Source organism: Marmota monax, unplaced genomic scaffold, assembly GCF_021218885.2.
Source record: "Marmota monax isolate L192 unplaced genomic scaffold, Marmota_monax_Labrador192_F-V1.1 WCK01_AAM20220418_F8-fsc00044, whole genome shotgun sequence".
Lineage (NCBI taxonomy): Eukaryota > Metazoa > Chordata > Mammalia > Rodentia > Sciuridae > Marmota > Marmota monax.
The window spans coordinates 17,111,909-17,131,765 of NW_026695198.1; the positions used below are offsets into that span (position 1 = coordinate 17,111,909).

The 19,857-nt window shown below is 35.4% G+C and overlaps 1 protein-coding gene across 1 annotated transcript in view; it reads left to right on the forward strand.

Annotated features, from left to right (window-relative positions):
- LOC124082036 (cytochrome P450 7B1) overlaps window positions 1-16,465 on the forward strand; it is a 181,093-nt gene extending 164,628 nt beyond the window's left edge. Inside the window, exons 5-6 of the mRNA XM_046428475.2 lie at window positions 1,678-1,853; window positions 10,289-16,465. Of these exons, the coding sequence (XP_046284431.1) occupies window positions 1,678-1,853; window positions 10,289-10,576 (464 nt within the window). The 3' untranslated portion in view covers window positions 10,577-16,465. The remainder of the gene's footprint in view (window positions 1-1,677; window positions 1,854-10,288) is intronic.
- Window positions 16,466-19,857: the final 3,392 nt, after the last annotated feature.

Sequence of the window (19,857 nt, forward strand, 5' to 3'; positions counted from 1 at the left end):
TGCCATGTTCCCTGAGAGCATACTGGCCAATCGGATGTGACCATGTTATTTGGACTGTTAAATGCCTGCCCTGTCACAGCAGCCACCCCACCATTATTTTGCTTTTGTTTTTCTTCTTCCCACACCCCTACTGGACTTGTTGGGTGAACAGCACTGCTACATATGTCAGCTACCATTTCACACCACAAGCTAAAATGATGCTACGCTATTGTTGGTCCAACAGGGCCAGCAGCAGTACATGGGAAGCCGACCCTTGCTTTTCACCATAGAAATGTTGGTTGTTGGTGTCCTGCCAGCTGAAATCCGTCGTGTCAGGTGCCTTGTGGCTATCTGCAGTAGAGTCCATGTTCCAAAACCAAAGTTCTTTTCTGGCCTCATCACCAGCAAACCGATTTGACTCTGCCTGATTATAATAACGAAGGCAGTCCAAGAGAATATGCACAGCCTCACTGTACGTCACATTGAATCACCACACTGCCCACACAGAGCTGACCGCAGCCTCATTTCTTTAGACAAATGCATGCTTAAGGAAAAACCTCCTGGGAGAAGGCACCCAAAGCTACTTCATATCCCTTTGCAGGCTGTGCATAGATTGAAATTTTACTGAAATAACACTTATTTTTATTTTTGCCAGATGCAAGCCCTCCCTGATGGTCCTGCCTTTAATAATCTAATAATTGGATACTCAGTGTGTCAGAGTTTTGCTGAACAATAAGAAACTGGCCTTCGAGTGTGTGTGTGTGTGTGTGTGATTGCTAAATTGCAAGTCATAAACACAACCATTTGTTATCATGTGAAAGGGGAAAAAACTCCATTTGGAGCTCTTTTCACATTGCTGATTAGAAAGAATCAAGCTTTATATTCTAAGACCCATTCACGCTGGTGGAAACATAGTCAGTTTTGATTATGAAGGGAGAGATGCAGACCTAGACAGGAGCTACACGCTGATATGCATGCTATCAGAATGATTTATGCAAATTATGCATATTATTCCCAAAGGAATTCCTCCTCAAACTGCCAGGATAAATTGCCGGAAATTAGCCATAAAATCTGTCGTGCTAGGAGCAAAAGGTGAAGGCCACTGGGAAAGCAAGGACATTCGGCTTCTGGAATCTTCCAGGAGATGATGGTGACTGTTATTCTCCCTGGATACTGTGGAAAATATGGTTTTCTTCTGAATCTTATTAAAGTATTTTTGTTTGAAATTTTTCCAACAAATGCTGACTCACATTTTATTTACAGCTAGCATAAAAGAAATTAAGTGTTAAGCTGTCTCAGAAAGTACTACTCAATTACTTTACTATTCACTGCCTAAATGGTAATTAAATGGCTTAGCCTGGCTTTAGGTTGGTCAAATAACCCAATAGGAGTGTATTGTAAGTAGAATATGATTTAACTCTCCAAGGGTATGCTGTGTATCCCCTTAACATTCTTTCTGCCTGAACATAGCACTGCTGACTCTTACCTGTGAAATACCCCCCTCAGCTATGTTGGGGCAAGGCCACCCCACTCCTGACCCTTGCCATCCACAGCCCCCATTGGCTCCCTCTTGGTGTTCAATGGATGTGTTGAAGAAATGCCTTCCCTTTTCAATCACGGCTATTGAGTGTTACTGTCTAAGTGAAAGCACCTTTCAAAGCAGCAATTTTTCAGTAAGCTTTTGTCTGTTTCCTTCAGATAGCATCATTCTTGAGGTTTTGCGGCTACACTCGTATTCCAGCAGCATTCGTTTTGTGCAAGAGGATTTCACTCTCAGTTCAGAGAACGGCAACTACTGCCTGCGAAAGGGAGACCTGATTGCCCTCTTTCCTCCAGTCCTACATGGTGATCCTGAAATCTTTGAAGCTCCAGAGGTAAATAAGCATCAAGCCAGTCATCGCTTCTTCTTAGTGCAAGAACATCTCTCTTCTTCATGATCTCTCTTCCTCTTGCCACTTTGTTCCAGAAGAGATCTGAGACAGCTTGATGACTTGTGTTTTTCTTTCTAATAAGATAGTTTGTTTCTTTACTAAAGTGTTTTTGAAGGATCCATCTTTGAAAGGTTGTGTGATCTACAACTGGAAATAGTGTGATCAGACTAAATATTATTTGCTTTAAATGAAATGGAATATTGTACCTTGGCCACTATTACCTTTAGGCCAAAATTAAGTTCTGCTTGGCAGAGAATTACTGAAAACCATGCAGGGCCTAACTCTTGACAGGTGGCAAAGCAAATAAATAATGACGACTCTTTTGCTAAGTATTTGCAAAGTAAAGTCGACTCTCCCAAAGACTAATACCATCATTGTTATAGTAAAGCCCAAGTACTTTTTCACTAAAGGTATATGCCCCTTCTTGATCAATTAGTATGGCATTATGAACTTGAGATTGTAAAGCTGCTGCTCACTGGTGAAGCTCTGAGGGTAATTGTGTCATCTCCTTGTATTTTTTTTTTTTTTGAAGCTGGAGTTAATGAATATCAAAGACTGGAAATTAATCCACCCGATTCATCCCTTAATACCACTTCAGAGATTCACCACCTGCATGCAAATTGAAGGCAGTCATATTCTTTTTGTGCTTTTCATGAAAGTAATTGTTGTTGTAGCTGTTTTTGTATATACAATGCTTTTTTATTTTTTTCCAAAGGGGAACTTCTGTGCTCTTTTTGAGCACTTCATAACTGGGTCACTTTTATTTTTTTTTTATTTTTTTTTTTTTTATTTTTTTTTTATTGTTGGTTGTTCAAAACATTACATAGTTCTTGATATATCATCTTTCACACTTTGCTTCAAGTGGAGAAGCTAGCCAATCCCTAAAAAACAAATGCCAAATGTCTTCTTTGATATAAGGAGAGTAACTAATAACTGGGTCACTTTTAAATCCTAGTTTCTAAGTTACATGTTTTACAGCTAGGCTGAATTATAGTATTGTTGAATTTTAGAAATTAACACAAAGAAATCAGAGTTCAAATAATAGTAACATAATCTGCATTTATTTCATCAGCAATAGCAAATATCTTAGTGTGGGAATGTATGTATTATTTCCACCCATTTCTAAAGAGGCATTAGGTGAATGATGATCGCCAATAGCTTGTAGAATATTAGCAAGTAAATGAATACTCTGTGGACAACAAGCTTCATCTCCACATTTGTAAATATCATAAAATTTCACTCACAAGTACATATTTAATAAATAAGACAAACACATAGTTAGTATCTGAAAAATGTTTCTAAATATTAAAATAGTTTCATTTCTATTTATAGTTTTTCACTTAGCTTCTACTTTCATTTTACATTGTGATTATTCCTCTAGTCATTAAGTTTGCTACATTAAAATTGTCAACAAACACTCAGTAAATGTTCACCAGATTACCACTAAATTTTTTGGCATCATTCTTTATAGTACTCCCAGTTTTTACCAGTCTTCACCCCCGTGATAAAACAAACAAAAAAAAGACCTCAATTTAGAACTTTAGGAATTTAAAAACCAAAGTTAAAAACAAAAAAGGAAAGTGTTTTAAGAAATTTTCTCCTGTGGAATACAGTGGCAATGACCAAATGTTACATAATAAACTGCCCAGTCTTGATAGTAATCATGAGGGTTTAGCCCATACTAAATCAATAGAAGAACAAAAATGCAATATTTTGAATATTGACTTAGCATCATTAAAGTAGCTGTAACTTGAGTTGAGGAGCAGTGTCTATTCTTTACTAGATTGAACATTAGCCAATAATGCCTAACTGATTTTAAAATTAACTAGCTAATTTTTGCCATAGTACCCTGAAATTAATTTTGGAAATGCTGATAATTCTTAGCACAGGAAAAAAAAAGTTAAGTAAGATACAGTTAAGAATCACTTTAATATGATTGTCCAGTTCTTATCATTCATTCTACAAACATTTACTAAACCTACCACCATCAGACATATAAAGTTATTCCTTTGGTTCGTAACAACTTAAGATAGCAAGAAGAAGATGCTATAGATCTTCACATAGCATCCCAAAACAACACATACTGACAGTAGAAAAAGAAAATTCTGTAAAATCCTATCCATGGCCATTCCTCACTAAGAACACGGGGCCACAAGCTCATGAGAGATGTATATTCATCACTACCAGCCTAGGCTATAAACTTTGAATGAGATGACCAGGTTTTAGATATAGAAAACAGACAATTGCTATTGGGCCAAAACTACTAGAAAGACTAACTCTGAATACAGGTGTAGCTGCTTTGGAGGACATAGAGGCCTGAGAGGATTAATAGACACAGCTTCTCCCAACTCACTTAGTCTTGGCTTCAGAATTTCTGAGACCCAAAGGCTCTAAAATGTTGCTTTCCAAAACAGGCCAAGGTCTTCCTTACCATTTTAGAGCTTTTATTCCCACATTTCTGTATTCATGAAGTGTCCCTCCCTCCCTGTCCGCCAGCAAGCTTTAGGTTACTCCACAAGAATAACCTTAATCACATCTTCTTTGATGATGTTTCTGATTTCCACATTATTCCAGAGAATTTGCCATTGCCCACTCTGTGGCATGTGCCCGCTTTGTTATGGTGCATACTGCAGTATTTTGGCAGTTACTTCTTTCAGTCCCCCCCAACATAGGACATCATCCATGGTCAGCTAAATAATGAAGGGGATGATGGGATACATAAATGCACTGAAGGTATACGTCAGTTAAAACTTTAAATCAGGATAGCACACATTTACATATACACTGGGAGTAAGCACAGATCAAATGAAGAACTGACTTGTGCTGGACACAGTGATGTACACCTGTAACCCCAGCGACTCAGGAGGCACAAGGATTGCAAGTTCAAGGCCAGCCTCAGCAACTTAGTAAGGCCCTACACAACTTAGTGAGAACCTGTCTTGAAATAAAAAACAAAAGGTGTGGGGATGTAGCTCAATGGTAGAATGCCCCTGGGTTAAATCCTCAGTACCAAAATTGAGGACAGCGGGAGGGGGAAGTGACTTGTTCATAAGCATAGTAATACAATTGGAGAGTGGTAAGAACTATGGTGAGAGGAGACCCTGTAAAGCATGTCAGTGGGAACAGTGGATACTTCTGAATGAGCCCTCAATTCTTGCAAGCCTTTAGATCTAGTTTGGGCACATCATATTGATCCTTCTTTTTTTTTTCTTTTAAAGAAAATGACTTTGGAAAATTGAAGTCTAAAATAATATGGGATAAGAAAAAGATATTTCAAGACCTAATTTGGCCTATAAGCTGCCAGCATGTAACTTTTGTGTTAAGAATTTTTCTTTTCCTGAATATTGGTTGCTTAGCTTACTGTTATGTTGAGCATTCAAGTGAATCTTGCCTGTGCGGGAAAATAAATTGGCAAGTGAAATTTACAATGAGAGTGAGAGCAAAATAACACCCCTTTGACTCTTCCTCTCTGTCTCTCTCTCTCTCTCTCTAGAGGACATGCTATCCAACAAAGTCTAGATACTCCATTAGTTAGCTAGGAGTGAATAGCTTTTTAAGTTTTTCTGAGGGCTACTCTAAATGTACATCTATTACTAGCCAGAACTCATGTAACTGTTTATCAAATAATCAGAAAGAAATGGTGATGATTTCTTTTCTGTCAGAATGCAGTGATATCCAGAACTGGAGCTATGGAAAAGACCAAATCTGTTGATTCATATTTCCAGGCCTAGAAATGCTAAAGGATAAAGGCTCAATGACACTATTAGGCTATAAGAAAGACACAGCAAGTATTTAAGACAAGAGTACTTTATTATCAGCACACTGCCTCCAAAGGTAAAGAAACATGGTAAAATGACAGTGGAATTCCAAATACTTTGGAATATGCCCCCAAAAGGCTCTGAAGTTGAAAGGTCATGTTTATCTTAGTGTAGTTCTACTCTATGTACTCCTCAGAGTTGTAGGCATAAGAAAATGATGCATGAATTTGAAAGCCTTGAGAAAATTCAAAATCACTACAGGAATTGTGGTATCCATTTTATTTTTATTATTATTAATGTTCTTAAAATAAACCAGTTATGACAAATGAGGAAATAATCCTAATAAAGTTTGTCTGTATTTCAACAAGGAATAAAGATTGTGTCATCAATAAACTTCAAGGAAGCAAACCTACTGAGCATCTACTCAAAAGCATTGTGATAGGCATAAAGGGTAACACTCCTGGCCCTTGCCTAAGAGTCCACAGTATAGGAGCCGAGCCTTATTATGCAACCATGTTCTCACAGCCAGATCCTCTGTGTGGACAACGCTTCTTCCATTACCAGTAAACTGGCACTTCATACCTACAGTATTGAAACCAGTTGTGTCCTTATATATCAAAGTGTTAAAAAGCTCTGATTTGTAATGTTTGTCCATTTTCATGGTGTAAATAATACCATCCATGGTAGATTGCATGTTACCAACTTGAAGACCCCAAAACACGGGTTTGGGAAAGGTGTACCAACCTATCACAAGTTGGCAGCAGCTGACTGCATCTCACAGCTGACTTGAACCCAAGTCATGGAAATAAAAAGGAACTTCCATACTTTGTCATCTTTCCCCTCATGAGGGCTATAACTAAAGGCAGCAAAGCAGTGGCCCCTTAGTCATCCATTCAAAACACTGACAGGTTGTGTTTATTACTATGAAGTCATTTCTTTTGTCTAATTTCAATTGCTATACCCAACTTATAAATTGGATATAAGACATGAGCCTATCATGGGTTACCTACCTCAGCAGGACCATGTTTTAAATCTTTGTAGCTTCAATGCTTCTTATACAGGAAATGCTAAAAACAAAGAGAGAGAGAGAGAGAGAGAGAGAGAGAGAGAGAGAGAGGGGAAGGGAGGGAGGGAGGGAGGGAGGAAAAATCTGTTGAACTGAACTAAACACAGTATTTGGAAAACACAAATTAGGATGTTATGCAATCTTCCACTGTCATGTATACCAAAAATTCTCCTCTATTCAGAATATAGGATCTTCTATTCAATCTTGATTTCATGTGTTTCAATAGTATACCATTTCTACTACCTAGAAATACTGAATATTTACCTGTTTCTCATTGTCTATATGATGATTTTTCTTATTCAATGTCCATGTTTTTCCAATATGGTTTTAAAATATAACTTTACTCTCCTGTGTTTGTTCATTAATTTAACAAACAAATGTGGAACCTCGACTGTGGAAAATAACATGATGTTAGAGACTTTGAAAATATAGAGATAAATAAGACAGTGTCCCAGCTCCGCCGCCCTGGGGTTTCTTGACCCTGCCATCTTCTGCGAGTTAGCTTCACCTTGCCTAGTGGCAGGATGGCTATGGCAGTTCCAGACACCATGTTCACAAATCACCAGGCCCTGAGAAAGAAGGATAATGAACCATTTCTTTTCTGGTTTTCTTTTTTTACAAGAGAAGAATGCTCCTAGATGTCCCTACAGATTTTTCCCTCATAGCACTGATCAGATTGGTTCACACGTCCTGTCCCAAACCAGACAGAGGCCAGAGAATTGTGATTACCAAGATTGGTGCCTAGATAAACCTCATACTTCTGTATGAGTGATACTGGGGACTCTGTTAAAGGGGCAATGGGGAATTTCAGTGTCTTACACCTTTTCTAATTATTTCCCTATTCTCATCTTTTAACTGACCCTCTTTAATTATGAAGTATTGAGCTTTGTATGATCAGTGCATAGGATTTAAGTCAGCATGATGAATCCTAAGTTTAAGTGGACCCAAATGAATGGATCCATCTTATGCTTCTTAACCCTATGTTTCTGTCACTATGACCCCAAAATCTCAGGAGTGAGATTATAATATCCTTTCTCCTTTTGGCTAAAAACCAAACTGTATCCCTAGCAAAGTCCTTTCTAAAATTAGTTTCTGTTAGGTTCTCCATGTGTAAGTAGTGGAACAAACTGAAAATAAATTTTAACTCAGAAACATATCTATACCCATGTGATGATAATCACCGAGTAAAAGACCTTGGTCATTTATATTTTAGTTTTACAGAATAAATAACAAAATAGAAATTTCCAAGATGTTTATTATGAGGAAATGAAATAGAAGGGAACAGAAAACTAGAGGAGTGGCATTAATGATTGACTAGAGGCTAGAGGAAATTGATTATGAATACTCACTGAAAGTCATGGGCACTGTGGCCTCTCAGAGGGCAGCACGATGATTTTCACAAAGAACCTGAAAAACCATGATGGTTTCTGGTTTATTTGTGATATCAGGACACTGTAGTGATAACCTATGCTAAGGTTTCCTTTTGCATTAACATATATTACGTTTAGTTTTGAACGGATCATTTCATAGCAAAGTTCACTTCCCTGGGGAGCTCTGGGGAAGAGTGCTAGTCTTCTCAAACTGGTCAGCAGGAGGCACCAGGACTAAGTCCAGGCAAGCATGCCTGGTCCCTAGAAGTTCACCAGCAGAGTTTATTCCATAAGTAGTGTCTCTAGTAACAGTGTATGTCAACACAGACTGTTCTTCCTTCAGGAATGAACAGATATTTTGGTTTAGATCCTACTTGGATACATCCCAGAACTGGCATGTCAGGAAATAAAACAATTATTAAAATTCTGATGGATTTTGTCATTATTACTGCATATGCAAATTGAAGGAGACTAGAAACTACCCCCAATTTTTCTAGCTCAAATAAGTGTTCTAGGTAGATGAGGGTAAACTCAATGCTATGAAAGGAAATGATTCATTGATGTTAACCACACTACCGTTGAGTGAGAAAATAAGATCATCTTTGATGGACTCAGAATCCATCCATGTGTTATAGAGTTTTCACCAGAATCTAAAATGCCTTTTATTTGACCTACTTCTTTGCATTTGCTGTCATGTAGTTTATATCAAACTTGTGTGCCAAAACAGGTCGAATATTAATGAGCACCAACTACAGGAACTACATGGTCATTTTCATGCAGGTCACAAGACTTAATTTAATCAATGGTTTAATTCACCATGGGCTGAAATAAGGTCATTCAGTCCTCTCTAAAAAAACTCAAGTGAGGATTGAACCATACCCCTTTGGTAGCATGGAAAAATTAAGATGGTGAGCCCAAACACTCTAGATTAAACAGTCTCATCATTTTCTGTAGCAAATAATATATTTATTAAATATACCAGAACCGTCTGCCACCCTAGAGTTAATCCAAAGAGATTTCACTGAAGTAGAAATTTCACAGGAGAAATTTCCTTAAACATCAAAAAACAAGCAAAATTGATTTTTGTGGCTTAGGTTCTTTCTAGCCTTTATCTGAATCTTATTATTTTAAATTTATTTAATTGAAACATAAACACTGGATCCAAAACTCATAGTTCTCATTCATCAGTAGCTGATTGGGAAGGGATAAGGAAAAAGAAAATTAGGGATCCACAGTTACGTTGCTTCTGTGACTACTAGGATTCCTTATTCCTTGGTAACAATGACAGTGCTACAGCTGTCTCCTACCCAAAATTGGTATATCAAGGGCCAATATGTCAAGACCCAATATGTCAATACCCACCTTAGAGAAAAAAATAGAGATATAGCTTCTACACTTACAAAGCTCAGTTTAGGTGCTATGGCTTGAATATGGTTTGTCCCTCCAAACGTCATGTTGAAGTCTGCCATCTTGGCAGTGGGGATCATAAGAGGTATCCTTAAGAGGGATTAAGGCCTTTCTTGGAACTGACTGGACTGGCTACCTCAAAATTGGGTTATTAGGGCTGGGGCTGTAGCTCAGTGGCAGAGTGCTTGCCTAGCATGTGTGAGCATGGGTTCAATCCTTAGCACCACATAAAAATAAACAAATAAAATAAAAGCATTCTGTCCATCTATAACTACAAAATATTTTTTTAAACAGTGGGTTATTATAAAGTGAGCCTACCTCTTCCAAATTTGCCCAGTTGCCCTTCTGCTTTCCACCATGAAATGAAGCAGCACAAGACCTTTATCAGCACCATGCTCTTGAACTTCTCAGTCTCCAGAATCATGAAACAAAATAAACCTCTTTTCTTTATAAATTATTTATTCTCAGATATTCTGTAATTGCAACAGAAGACTGACTAAGACATTAGGAGAAAATGTGAATAGGGAAGAGAAATCATATGGTGTTTGGACTTCACTTGACTATGGGGAAGTAATTTCCTAGGAGCATATGAGTTTTGGGCTTTGTTTTGTTTTTGAAATTCATGAATGATTTGTACATAATCAAGTTTTACTTTCTGGTGTTGCTGATTGAAAGAATCTTTTAAAAGAGGCAGGAAAAGCTAGTAATTTTGTGGACCTGAAATCAAACTATTTCATGTAAAATTTTAATTTTGACATTGTGTTTTGTTCTTTATAGGAGTTTAGATTTGATCGTTTTATTGAAGATGGTAAGAAGAAAACCACCTTTTTCAAAGGAGGCAAAAAACTGAAGTTTTTCATAATGCCGTTTGGATTTGGTACCAGCAAATGTCCAGGTCGATATTTGGCAGTTATTGAAATAAAACTATTGTTGATTGTATTTGTAACTTATTTTGATTTAGAGATAATTGACAAAAAGCCTATTGGACTAGACCACAGCCGCTTAATGATTGGTGTTCAGCATCCAGAATCTGATGTTTTATTTAGGTACAGGGCAAAATCTTAGAGAAACCAAAAAAAAAAAAAGAAAAAGAAATCTATCTAAATGAACCTAAACATCCTAAGCTTATCTGTTTGTTTAATTTCTGCAAATGCAATTGCTAATGTTTATTTAAGAAGTACCAATTTATATTTGATCTGAGATTGGTCCAGTTTGTGTTTGATTGCAAAGTCTATCAAAAAATAAAACAGAATGATATCATAAAATGGACATCAAAATCAACTTCGTGATAAGTTCAAAATAGCTTGTTTTTACTTTTTACTTATTGTGATTTTCACCCGTTATAGTGAGTTTACCTTCACAGCACCTAGTTTGGCAGTGTGGGGTTTTTTTTTTTTTAATCACTTAACTTATTTGCTAATATGTAAGAGTACATTTTATGTTCCACTGAAAAATTGTACTGGAAATGGACACAGTCTAACAAATTCCAAATTCTCAGAGAACAAGGAAATTAAATTTCCATGAGCTACACTGGATGAAAATGTTCCCTTCAAGTGTAATATCAATAATATCTATATTGCCAGGGTACGTTTGCATTAAATGAGTTTTGCAGTAGATTAAATGCTTCAACTTCACTTCAATATTTAATCATCCATAAATGCTCTTTTATTACTTTGTATACTATGTCTCAATAGAACAAAATTCCCTGTTATGTAAGACCTCTCATGTTCAAGTTAGATACTGATAAGATTAAATGTATAAGAAAACACAAAACCTATTTTATATTCAGAAATTGCCCTAGACATTAGTATTAGGTTTTTTATAGGCACAAATGTTGAAATCATTACAGCATTATTGCAGCATTTGGCCTTTGTATAAACTCCAGGGGCTACGCCAACATTGCAATGAACTTTTCTTAATTACAGAAACAGAGAAACTAAATACTAGTATTTGTTCTTGACATCTCACTTTTTTTACTTGTAATCTTTTAAATTATAACATTATATAATGCAGTATAATTTCATGGCACAATGCAACATCATCTCATCAATTCAAAGATTTCTAATATCAGATTACCAAGTAGTTGACATTTGACCTAAAGAATGAACCAATGTATAAACAGTCAATACAGGTAATTAAGCTCAGTTAATTCATGCTGCATTAATTATAAAATCCAATAGTTCAGAAATTTTCTATTTTTAAATAAGAAATTTATTTTTAAATAAAATAAAATGCTTGTTATACTTAATAAACAAACATGATTATCTAACATTTTCTCCTTTTATAATTACATGCTCTGAATGTTTCTTTATTGAAAATCTAATGCCATGAAGTTTGGTTTTGCTTGGATGAGGATGTGTTTATTTTCACCTTTATTCTTTTTTCTTATTTTCTTGAAAATGACCATTTGTAACTGTGTAAGTTTATGGGATACAAAATGATGTTACGACTTTGAATACAACATAGGATAATTAAATCAAGACAGATAACATATCCATTACCTCAGATACTCAACAATTTTTTGTACTAAGAATATTTGTATTGTATTCTCTTAGCAATTTTGAAACATATGAGATACTCTTTTATTAACTATATTTATCACACTGTGCAATAGATTTCAAAAAGAAAAAGTATTCCCACTAGCTGAGATTTTGCAGCCTTTGATCATTGTCTCCCCATTCTCCCCACCCTCAGCCTCTGTAGCTACAATTCTATTCTCTGCTTCTGTGAGTTTGATTATTTTAGATTCTCTATATAAGTGAGAACATGTGGTATTTGTCTTTCTATGCCTGGCTTTATTTCACTTAGCATAAGGTTCTTCACTTTCATCCATGTTCTCACAAATGCCAGGATTTCCTTCTTTTTTAAGGCTGAATAGTATTTTAGCATGTGCATATACCTCATTGTACATGATAAAATACTATATATGCTCTTTATCTGTTTGTCTTTTGATGTATCCATAGGGTGATTCCCTGTCTTGGCTATTGTCAGTAGTGCTGCAGTGAATATAGGAGTACAGATCTCTCTTCAACAAACTGATTTCAGATCTGCAGAGTAAACAGCCAGAAGTGGGATTGCTAAATGTCCTCATTCTTGAAAAGTTGTTGGTGTTGCTGGATGCACAAACATAAACTGATAGTAATTTCCTCATAGAACTTTGAAGATGTCGCGTGTTCCTGCGGCTTCTGTTCTTGTTTTTGAGGGGTTAACGGTTACTCGATGGCTCACTGCTTAACTATGACCACTTGGACTTCTTCTGTTTGCTTTTGATGTTCTTAGCCTCTTTCATGTCTCATGCTGCTTCTTGAATATGAGAAGGAGGTATTTCATGTAGGAAGGATTACTCGGCCACCCTCTCTTGATCACCCCTCTCAGATGCTATACTACATCTTCTCACTGTATCTTCTAGGTTGTGTAGCCTTTTCTCCCCACATTTTTCGTCTCTCACATTTGAGATAATTTCTTTATATTTCTAGTTTCTTTTCCATATAGTATATCTAATCTGCTCGTTAACCCATATATTGAGTTTGTTTCTTCTTTTATATATTAAACCTCAGGTTTACAAGTTTGGGTAATCATACTTCTTACACTCTTTAGTTCATGGTATACAATTATAGTTGGTCTAAGCAACACCCTTCTGGCTTTATTTATTCCATTTTATCATACCTCCCTCATCTCAGACAAGCATTCTAAAGTGTTTAGTGTGTACCTTTTGATGTGTATACTTTTATATTTGTAAATATCTTGGGCATATTTTTAACTTACATAAATATATTCTCTATAAATCATATCCTTCTCAACTTTTGTATAAAGGCTTGTGTTTTCAAAAATATATTCACATTTACTCTATTGCAGTTAAGTGCACCATAGCATTCCATAATGTACACTCATTGTGTTTCGCTTTGTTTCATTTTGATACTGGGGATTGAACCCAAGTCTTGCCACTAAGCCACATCCCCAGCCCTTTTTATTTTTTGAGACAGGGTCTCACTAAGTTGCTGAGGCTGATCATGAACTCAAAATATTTCTGCTGCAGCCTCCCCCGATTGCACTCACTATATTTTAATGATGTGTTCACTCAGTGATTGATCCTGTGTTCAGTGAGACAATTAATGTGGGAGAGATGCCAAAGCAGAACTTCAAAACTCTCTCGCCCCATCCTCCTACTATGCCCAGCAACCCTCAGCTCTGGGCTTCTACAAACTCTTCTCCAACTGGCCCACCTCACACACACATTTAGTCTGTGACAGTCTGCACTCTCCCCAAGACATTCCAAATTTGTTTGCTCTATCCTTAGATCCATCTGTCCCTTCCCCATCTGTGGGGTCTCCACGGTTGATTTTGAGTCCAGTTGTAAACCTTTAAGTTCTCCATTCCATTGCCTTTACTAAGTTTAATAGTTACATTTTTCCAGTCTGATAATTCTCTTTTGTTCTTTATTTCATAATACCTTGTTCTTTCATCATATACTCAATGCTCTTTCATTTCTTTTAACTATATTAAGAAAACATACTTTGTATTCTGTATCTAATATTGCCAATTCATTGGTGTTTTGTGTGTTTGATTCTCTAGTTTATTTTTCTTTAACTTACTTGGGATAGCTTAAATACCAAGCTCATGTTCCTTGGAATTTTATCTCTGGAAATGTTTATTTTAAGACCCAAGTTTTTAAAGTTTATTCCTCCAGAGAAAATGTGTTATTGCTTTTGTCCCAATGCTGATGTTACCATCAAACTCAGATCGATTGAAATTTTCAGCTTGAGAATTTGGGAGGAGGCGAGGCATGACACAGGTGTCGTGAATTCTAGCCCTAAGTCAGGTAGAATGTAACCCCATGATTAGGAATAGACAGAAGAGACATTTGCTTGTTCATTTCACCCAGACACAAGGCTGAGACAGGCAAATATATCCACAGTCTTGCTCTGAAAAGTATTTTTCTGTTCACCTACTAAGTGTGTTGGCTCTGCAGAGTCTTGAATTACACACACACGCACACACACACACACACACACACACACACACACACACTTGAGCCCAGCTCCAGCCCTGGACTTTATCTCCTACCTGCCTCAAAGCATATTTCATCCACTTTGTACTATTGTACTAGAACATCTAGTCCACCATCTGTCCTGAAGTGGAAACCTTCATATTTTTTGTTTCCTGAAACTTCCATATTCTTAAATTCAACTTAGTAGTATACTTCCATGATGTTGTAGCAGAGTAAATACAAAAAAAAATTGCATTCTAATTTCTACTTAATATATAGAAGTGTATAAAGGAATTTAGAAGTGCATACAGGAATTTAGAATAGAAAGTAAAAATCAAGATGGCAGAGAAAAGATTATATAAAAGGAATGGACAGTAGAACCAAAACAAAGCAAGAGAGTCATATGATAGATTTAAATCCGGTTACTAAAGTGATTATGAATAGAAAAAAAAAGTCATGAAGAAATAAGCAAAAGACATGGATTCTAGTTGTGTCATAATTAGTTTGTTATCGTCAACAAGTTACTTTGCCTCTCATTACTTCAGTATTCTCATTAGCAAAAAAAATAATAATTAGACCTTTTGACATCTTGGTTTAATTGCAACAATTTAAGCATAGTTATATGCATGAACTTATTTTGAAAAATACAATGCTATATACGATTACAAACTTTAACAGAGATACTTAAAAATGTTGTGCCTTTTAAAAATCATTATGGTAGAGGGAATAATTTTCTGGTCATTAATTAATTCATTATTCATCTATTCAATCAAGCATTGGGCACTTCCTCTATTCTAGATATGACACTATGCATTCAATTATCCAATTGATATTGTGATCCTATGAACAAAACCAAATGGCCAGTGAGGCTCCAAAAGGTTTTGAAATTATTTTATATATTATAAAAATCCATCTTTTTATTTTTACAGCTTCACCTAAGTTTTAAAGGAAATAAATAATAATCAAGTTATCATTTTATATCACTGACCAATAATAATGAAGCCGTCATCTGGTTAGAGGAAGGTAAATGCCTTGAAGGATTTTTTTCTTAAAGCCATTTATCACTAACTCAGGATTGCTGATAGGGAAAGTATGTGTGAACTTTGGTCTCCTTGGTTTTATCTTCCCTGGCACAATTCATCCTATCACATCCATTTTGTCATTAAGTTTTGAGTCATGTGTCTAAGGCAAAGGAACTTCCATGCTCAAAATTTACATGATTATTTGTGCTTATTTTATTTAAAAAATGATTTTAGTAATATTTCCATTAAGCATCTTCTAATTTAACAGTGGAGTCTTAAAACCCATCAAAGACTAAAGCACAAAGTTTATCAAGGTTTTTGATCTCAGTATGAAAGAATGTCAATAATTATTTAACTAAGGATCTCATGCCCTTAAAATGTGCACTTTTTTAACCTGTTAAATTTGCCAAACTATTTTTTACTTGAACTGCATTATTAGGTATTCATATTTACATACTCAATTAAGAAAAAGCATGCTAAGATTGCATTCCCTATAGCATTATTTTAAATTAAAATGAGCAGTCTCATAAAACAGTAGTATTTATCTAAAGCAATTATTACTTACTCTACTGCAGAGTGTAATTCTAAATCATTGATCATTGAGGTTTGAACATTTTAGCTTAAACGTTTATTTTGTTTATATTACCTTCTAGGGTATGTTAAATATAATTGGTGAAAAAAAACAATTCAGCAGTCTTAAATAGGTGATAATTTGGCCATGGCTATGTTTTTAAATGTTTTTTAGAAAAGTGCTGTGAATTATAAAAAGCAATAGTCCTGATATATTTGTTTACTATTATCTTTTGATTTTTAAAATGGCATATGTGTGGATCATAGGAAAGTAAACTTAAAATGTTAAGCAAGAAATACAATTATTTTGCAAATGTAATATTTAGTGTTCTTTTATTTACAACAGAAATTCAATAAATCAACTTTTGACTCACAGATTAATGATTATGTCTCCTTATTTCCCTACTCGGAATAAATTGGGTGACAGAAGATTTTATTACAAATAGCAAATTATTTGGAAAATGATGCTGCTGTCTTTAAAATGCATTTTATAGTCAGAATATTTTTCATTGTATTTTAACATTGTTGTTTATATGTGAGGTAAAAACAGATCCAAAAAATATTACCAAGTTTCATAATGTTTATTTTTAGCTGGCTGAGCTACCTTTCTTAATACTCAGTATTATTCTGTGGAGAAAGAGACATACAAAAACAACAGAAAATGGGAGATCTCATTAGATGTGATCTTTTTGTCTTCTGCAGTTTTCTTCACTTTATCACAGATAATGAATAAAGCTGAGTGATATTTGGACAGTATTCAATTTATTCATAAAACTGAAATGCAAATCATAAAGTGTGTAATACAATACAGTTGATGAAAACGTGAATGTGAAATAATGAAATGTGGCTCTTTTAGCAACTGTACCTATAGTATTTCACTGGGATACTTGACTTTTCTAAAGAACATTTGTGTGAGTCACTAACATTTTACTTGAACTCACATCACACATTGAGAGTTCTGTTAGAAGGTGCTTCTGTTAGCAGGTAACAGGAGCTAATCTCTGCTGGAAGGTCCTCCTATTCATTTGAAGTAATCACTTCAATATTATTTATTTATCAACAAGGGTAAATTGCCCATTAAGTGGGCAATCTGTGAAGTCATTATCTTTACTTTCAATTTTACTTAATAAAACAATAAATAAAAATTTGCAGAACTTTCTGGATTTAGTCATGATCATGTGAGTGATGTGATTTTTTTATTCAAGATATAGATGCAAAATACTGATAGTTATGCTGGATTTTAAAAAAAGAATTTGATATTGTTTATTATTATTAATTAAAGTATAGTTTATGTTCTCAACTCCTAAATGTGTTGATTTTTATAAGGTGAGACGTGACATTTTGCAGACTACACAGAAAATACATATTTAGAGATAAAATCTTGAAGCATTTTTATATCTCTTACAGCAATTTGTGCTTATACGAAAACTAGAGAAATGGAAATAACAGGTAAAGGTATTACTATCTAGTGATTCATTATAGAGTCAAATTTAAACATCTGTAAGTAGGAAGCATGCACTAGTTGTAGATTTTATTTGCTTATAAGGGAACACATACTCCAAATAACTTTTACTTCTAAGAGCTAGCCATTGTAGTTAACATAAAATATATATCATATTACTGATAGATAACAAAAACATTTTGCTTTATTGTTAATTTTTTTAAATGAAAAGTGCTTCAATCCCACAATTCTAAGAATTAAGCAGTATAAAGTTTTATAAGTGTCTTTGTTTTATACCTTAGATGGAATATTTTTAAAAGTATTTGAAATCACTTTTAAATTTTTGATGAAGTTAATAGTATACATGTAGTAATACTTTCTCCATGTTGTACAATTAGATGCTCATTTTTTAAAACCTTTAACAAATTTATATTTACAGAAAAGTTATAAAAACTTTTCATCTTTAGAGAAGATGAAACAATATTGACAAAAAGTTAAAACTAAGGAAAGATTCCAGGACTTAACAAGTTTAAGATCTTCATAAATCCTTGACTTTCAAAGATAATTGACCATAACTATCTTGTAGGGCAACAAATAACACCTGAGTAACAGAGATAAAGTGAGGATGTGTGCCACCCATATCCTCCATAGTTCAAATAATTAGTTTTGCTTTCATAAAAAAAAAACAATTTTCTAAGTTGTTCAAAGAGATTAATTTGTTGAATAATTATAGATTAAAAAAAAAAAACCCCTTTTGAGAAACCTATACTTTAAATGTATGCCTGATGCTTCTCCAAGACCCAGGTATGTATGTATTGACCCCACTCCCTGATTCATCGGAATTCAATAAATACATGTCTTTTCCTCTAAATGAAGGGCATAGGCTCAGAGTAGCATCTGAATTTTGACCATAATTCTGCAAAGAAATCGTACATGGCAAATATAGCTGCACTTACTTGAATCAGCAATGCATGATTTAATGTTTTAACTATTTAGGTACATAATCAGAGTCTCTCACAGAAGAAGGTACTATTTATCTTCTCTTTTTAAAGAGTAGATGAGGATACTCAACAGAAAAATCCTTGCTTGAAATTCTTTAGTAATTCCCAAAGCAGAATAAATGTATAAAATGAGATTAGGTCATGAAACATTTTTTATGTTTAAATTCTCATCTCTAAACACCTCTATTAACAGCAGATTTGAGTTGTGACCATCCTCCTAATAAAAAATGAAATCTCTAAGATTGAGAAACATTTGTAAATAATGGATCCTTTAAATATCCCTGAACTTTATTCTAAAACTTATAAGGAGAAATAATAATGGGACTTTCGAGTTACAAATGCCAACGCAGAGCTCACAGGAGACAGGCTGGATTATTTTGCCCACAAAACAACAACAAAAATTTTTCATTGATATAAAGTTTCTTGGCACGTGGATAATTTAGTCTGATCTGCATTTTAATGAAAAGAAAACCCGATTGTTTCTGATGTTAAGGTTTTGCAGTTAAATTTGGTGTAGAGGCATCTTTGTGTAGTTGGCGCCCCACGCCCGCCCTCCACTTCCCCAGCTGAATCTCATTTTCATTAAAGGTTTGACTTGAGAAGCCTAGTCTGACCAGGATTCATTACCTCCCGCGTTCCAGGAGCACACTTTCGGATCTCCACTCTCTTCCCTCGCTCCGCCGGGCAGAGCCGCTACAATGTGCTGCGAGCCGGGAAGTGAACTCCCATCATTATTTTTCAAAGTCTGGGAAGTGTATTATCCTTTTTCCTAGTGGTAATTAGTTACCATAGCATCTAATACGTAAATGTGCCCAGAGCACACCATTAACAGTTAAACGGAGGATTCAATTTAACACATGATTATATCTTTCATAAGTCATTACATTGGAAAAGTCAATGCCACTTCCTGGAGCGATTGCAGGGTCGGGGTCGCATAGAAAGGTTCGGTTCTGGCGGCAGTGACCAAGAGTGCGTGGAAAAAGGAAACTCCGTGAGACTCGGTCTTCCCTAGGGGACTGTCGACCGTGAGGATGGGCAGTGGGGCGACGAGAAGAAGAATTTCGGTTTAAAACAGGGTCTTGGAGGGGTTGCCAGTTGCAGTCCAGAGCGCACTGCAAAGCGCGCACACGGGCGCGCGCGCACACACACACGCACCACTCAAAGAGCGGAGGAGGGGTAACTAGAGAGCTTTCTGAAGATGATCATTTGTTGGTCCTGGGTAAATGAAAAGCTGCAGCTTCTGTGTCCAGTGTCAAGCTGACCAGAGACTCAAAGTGGGTCTAAAAAGCCAAGTGAAACTTAAGTTTTCCCTGGGATTCATCTGC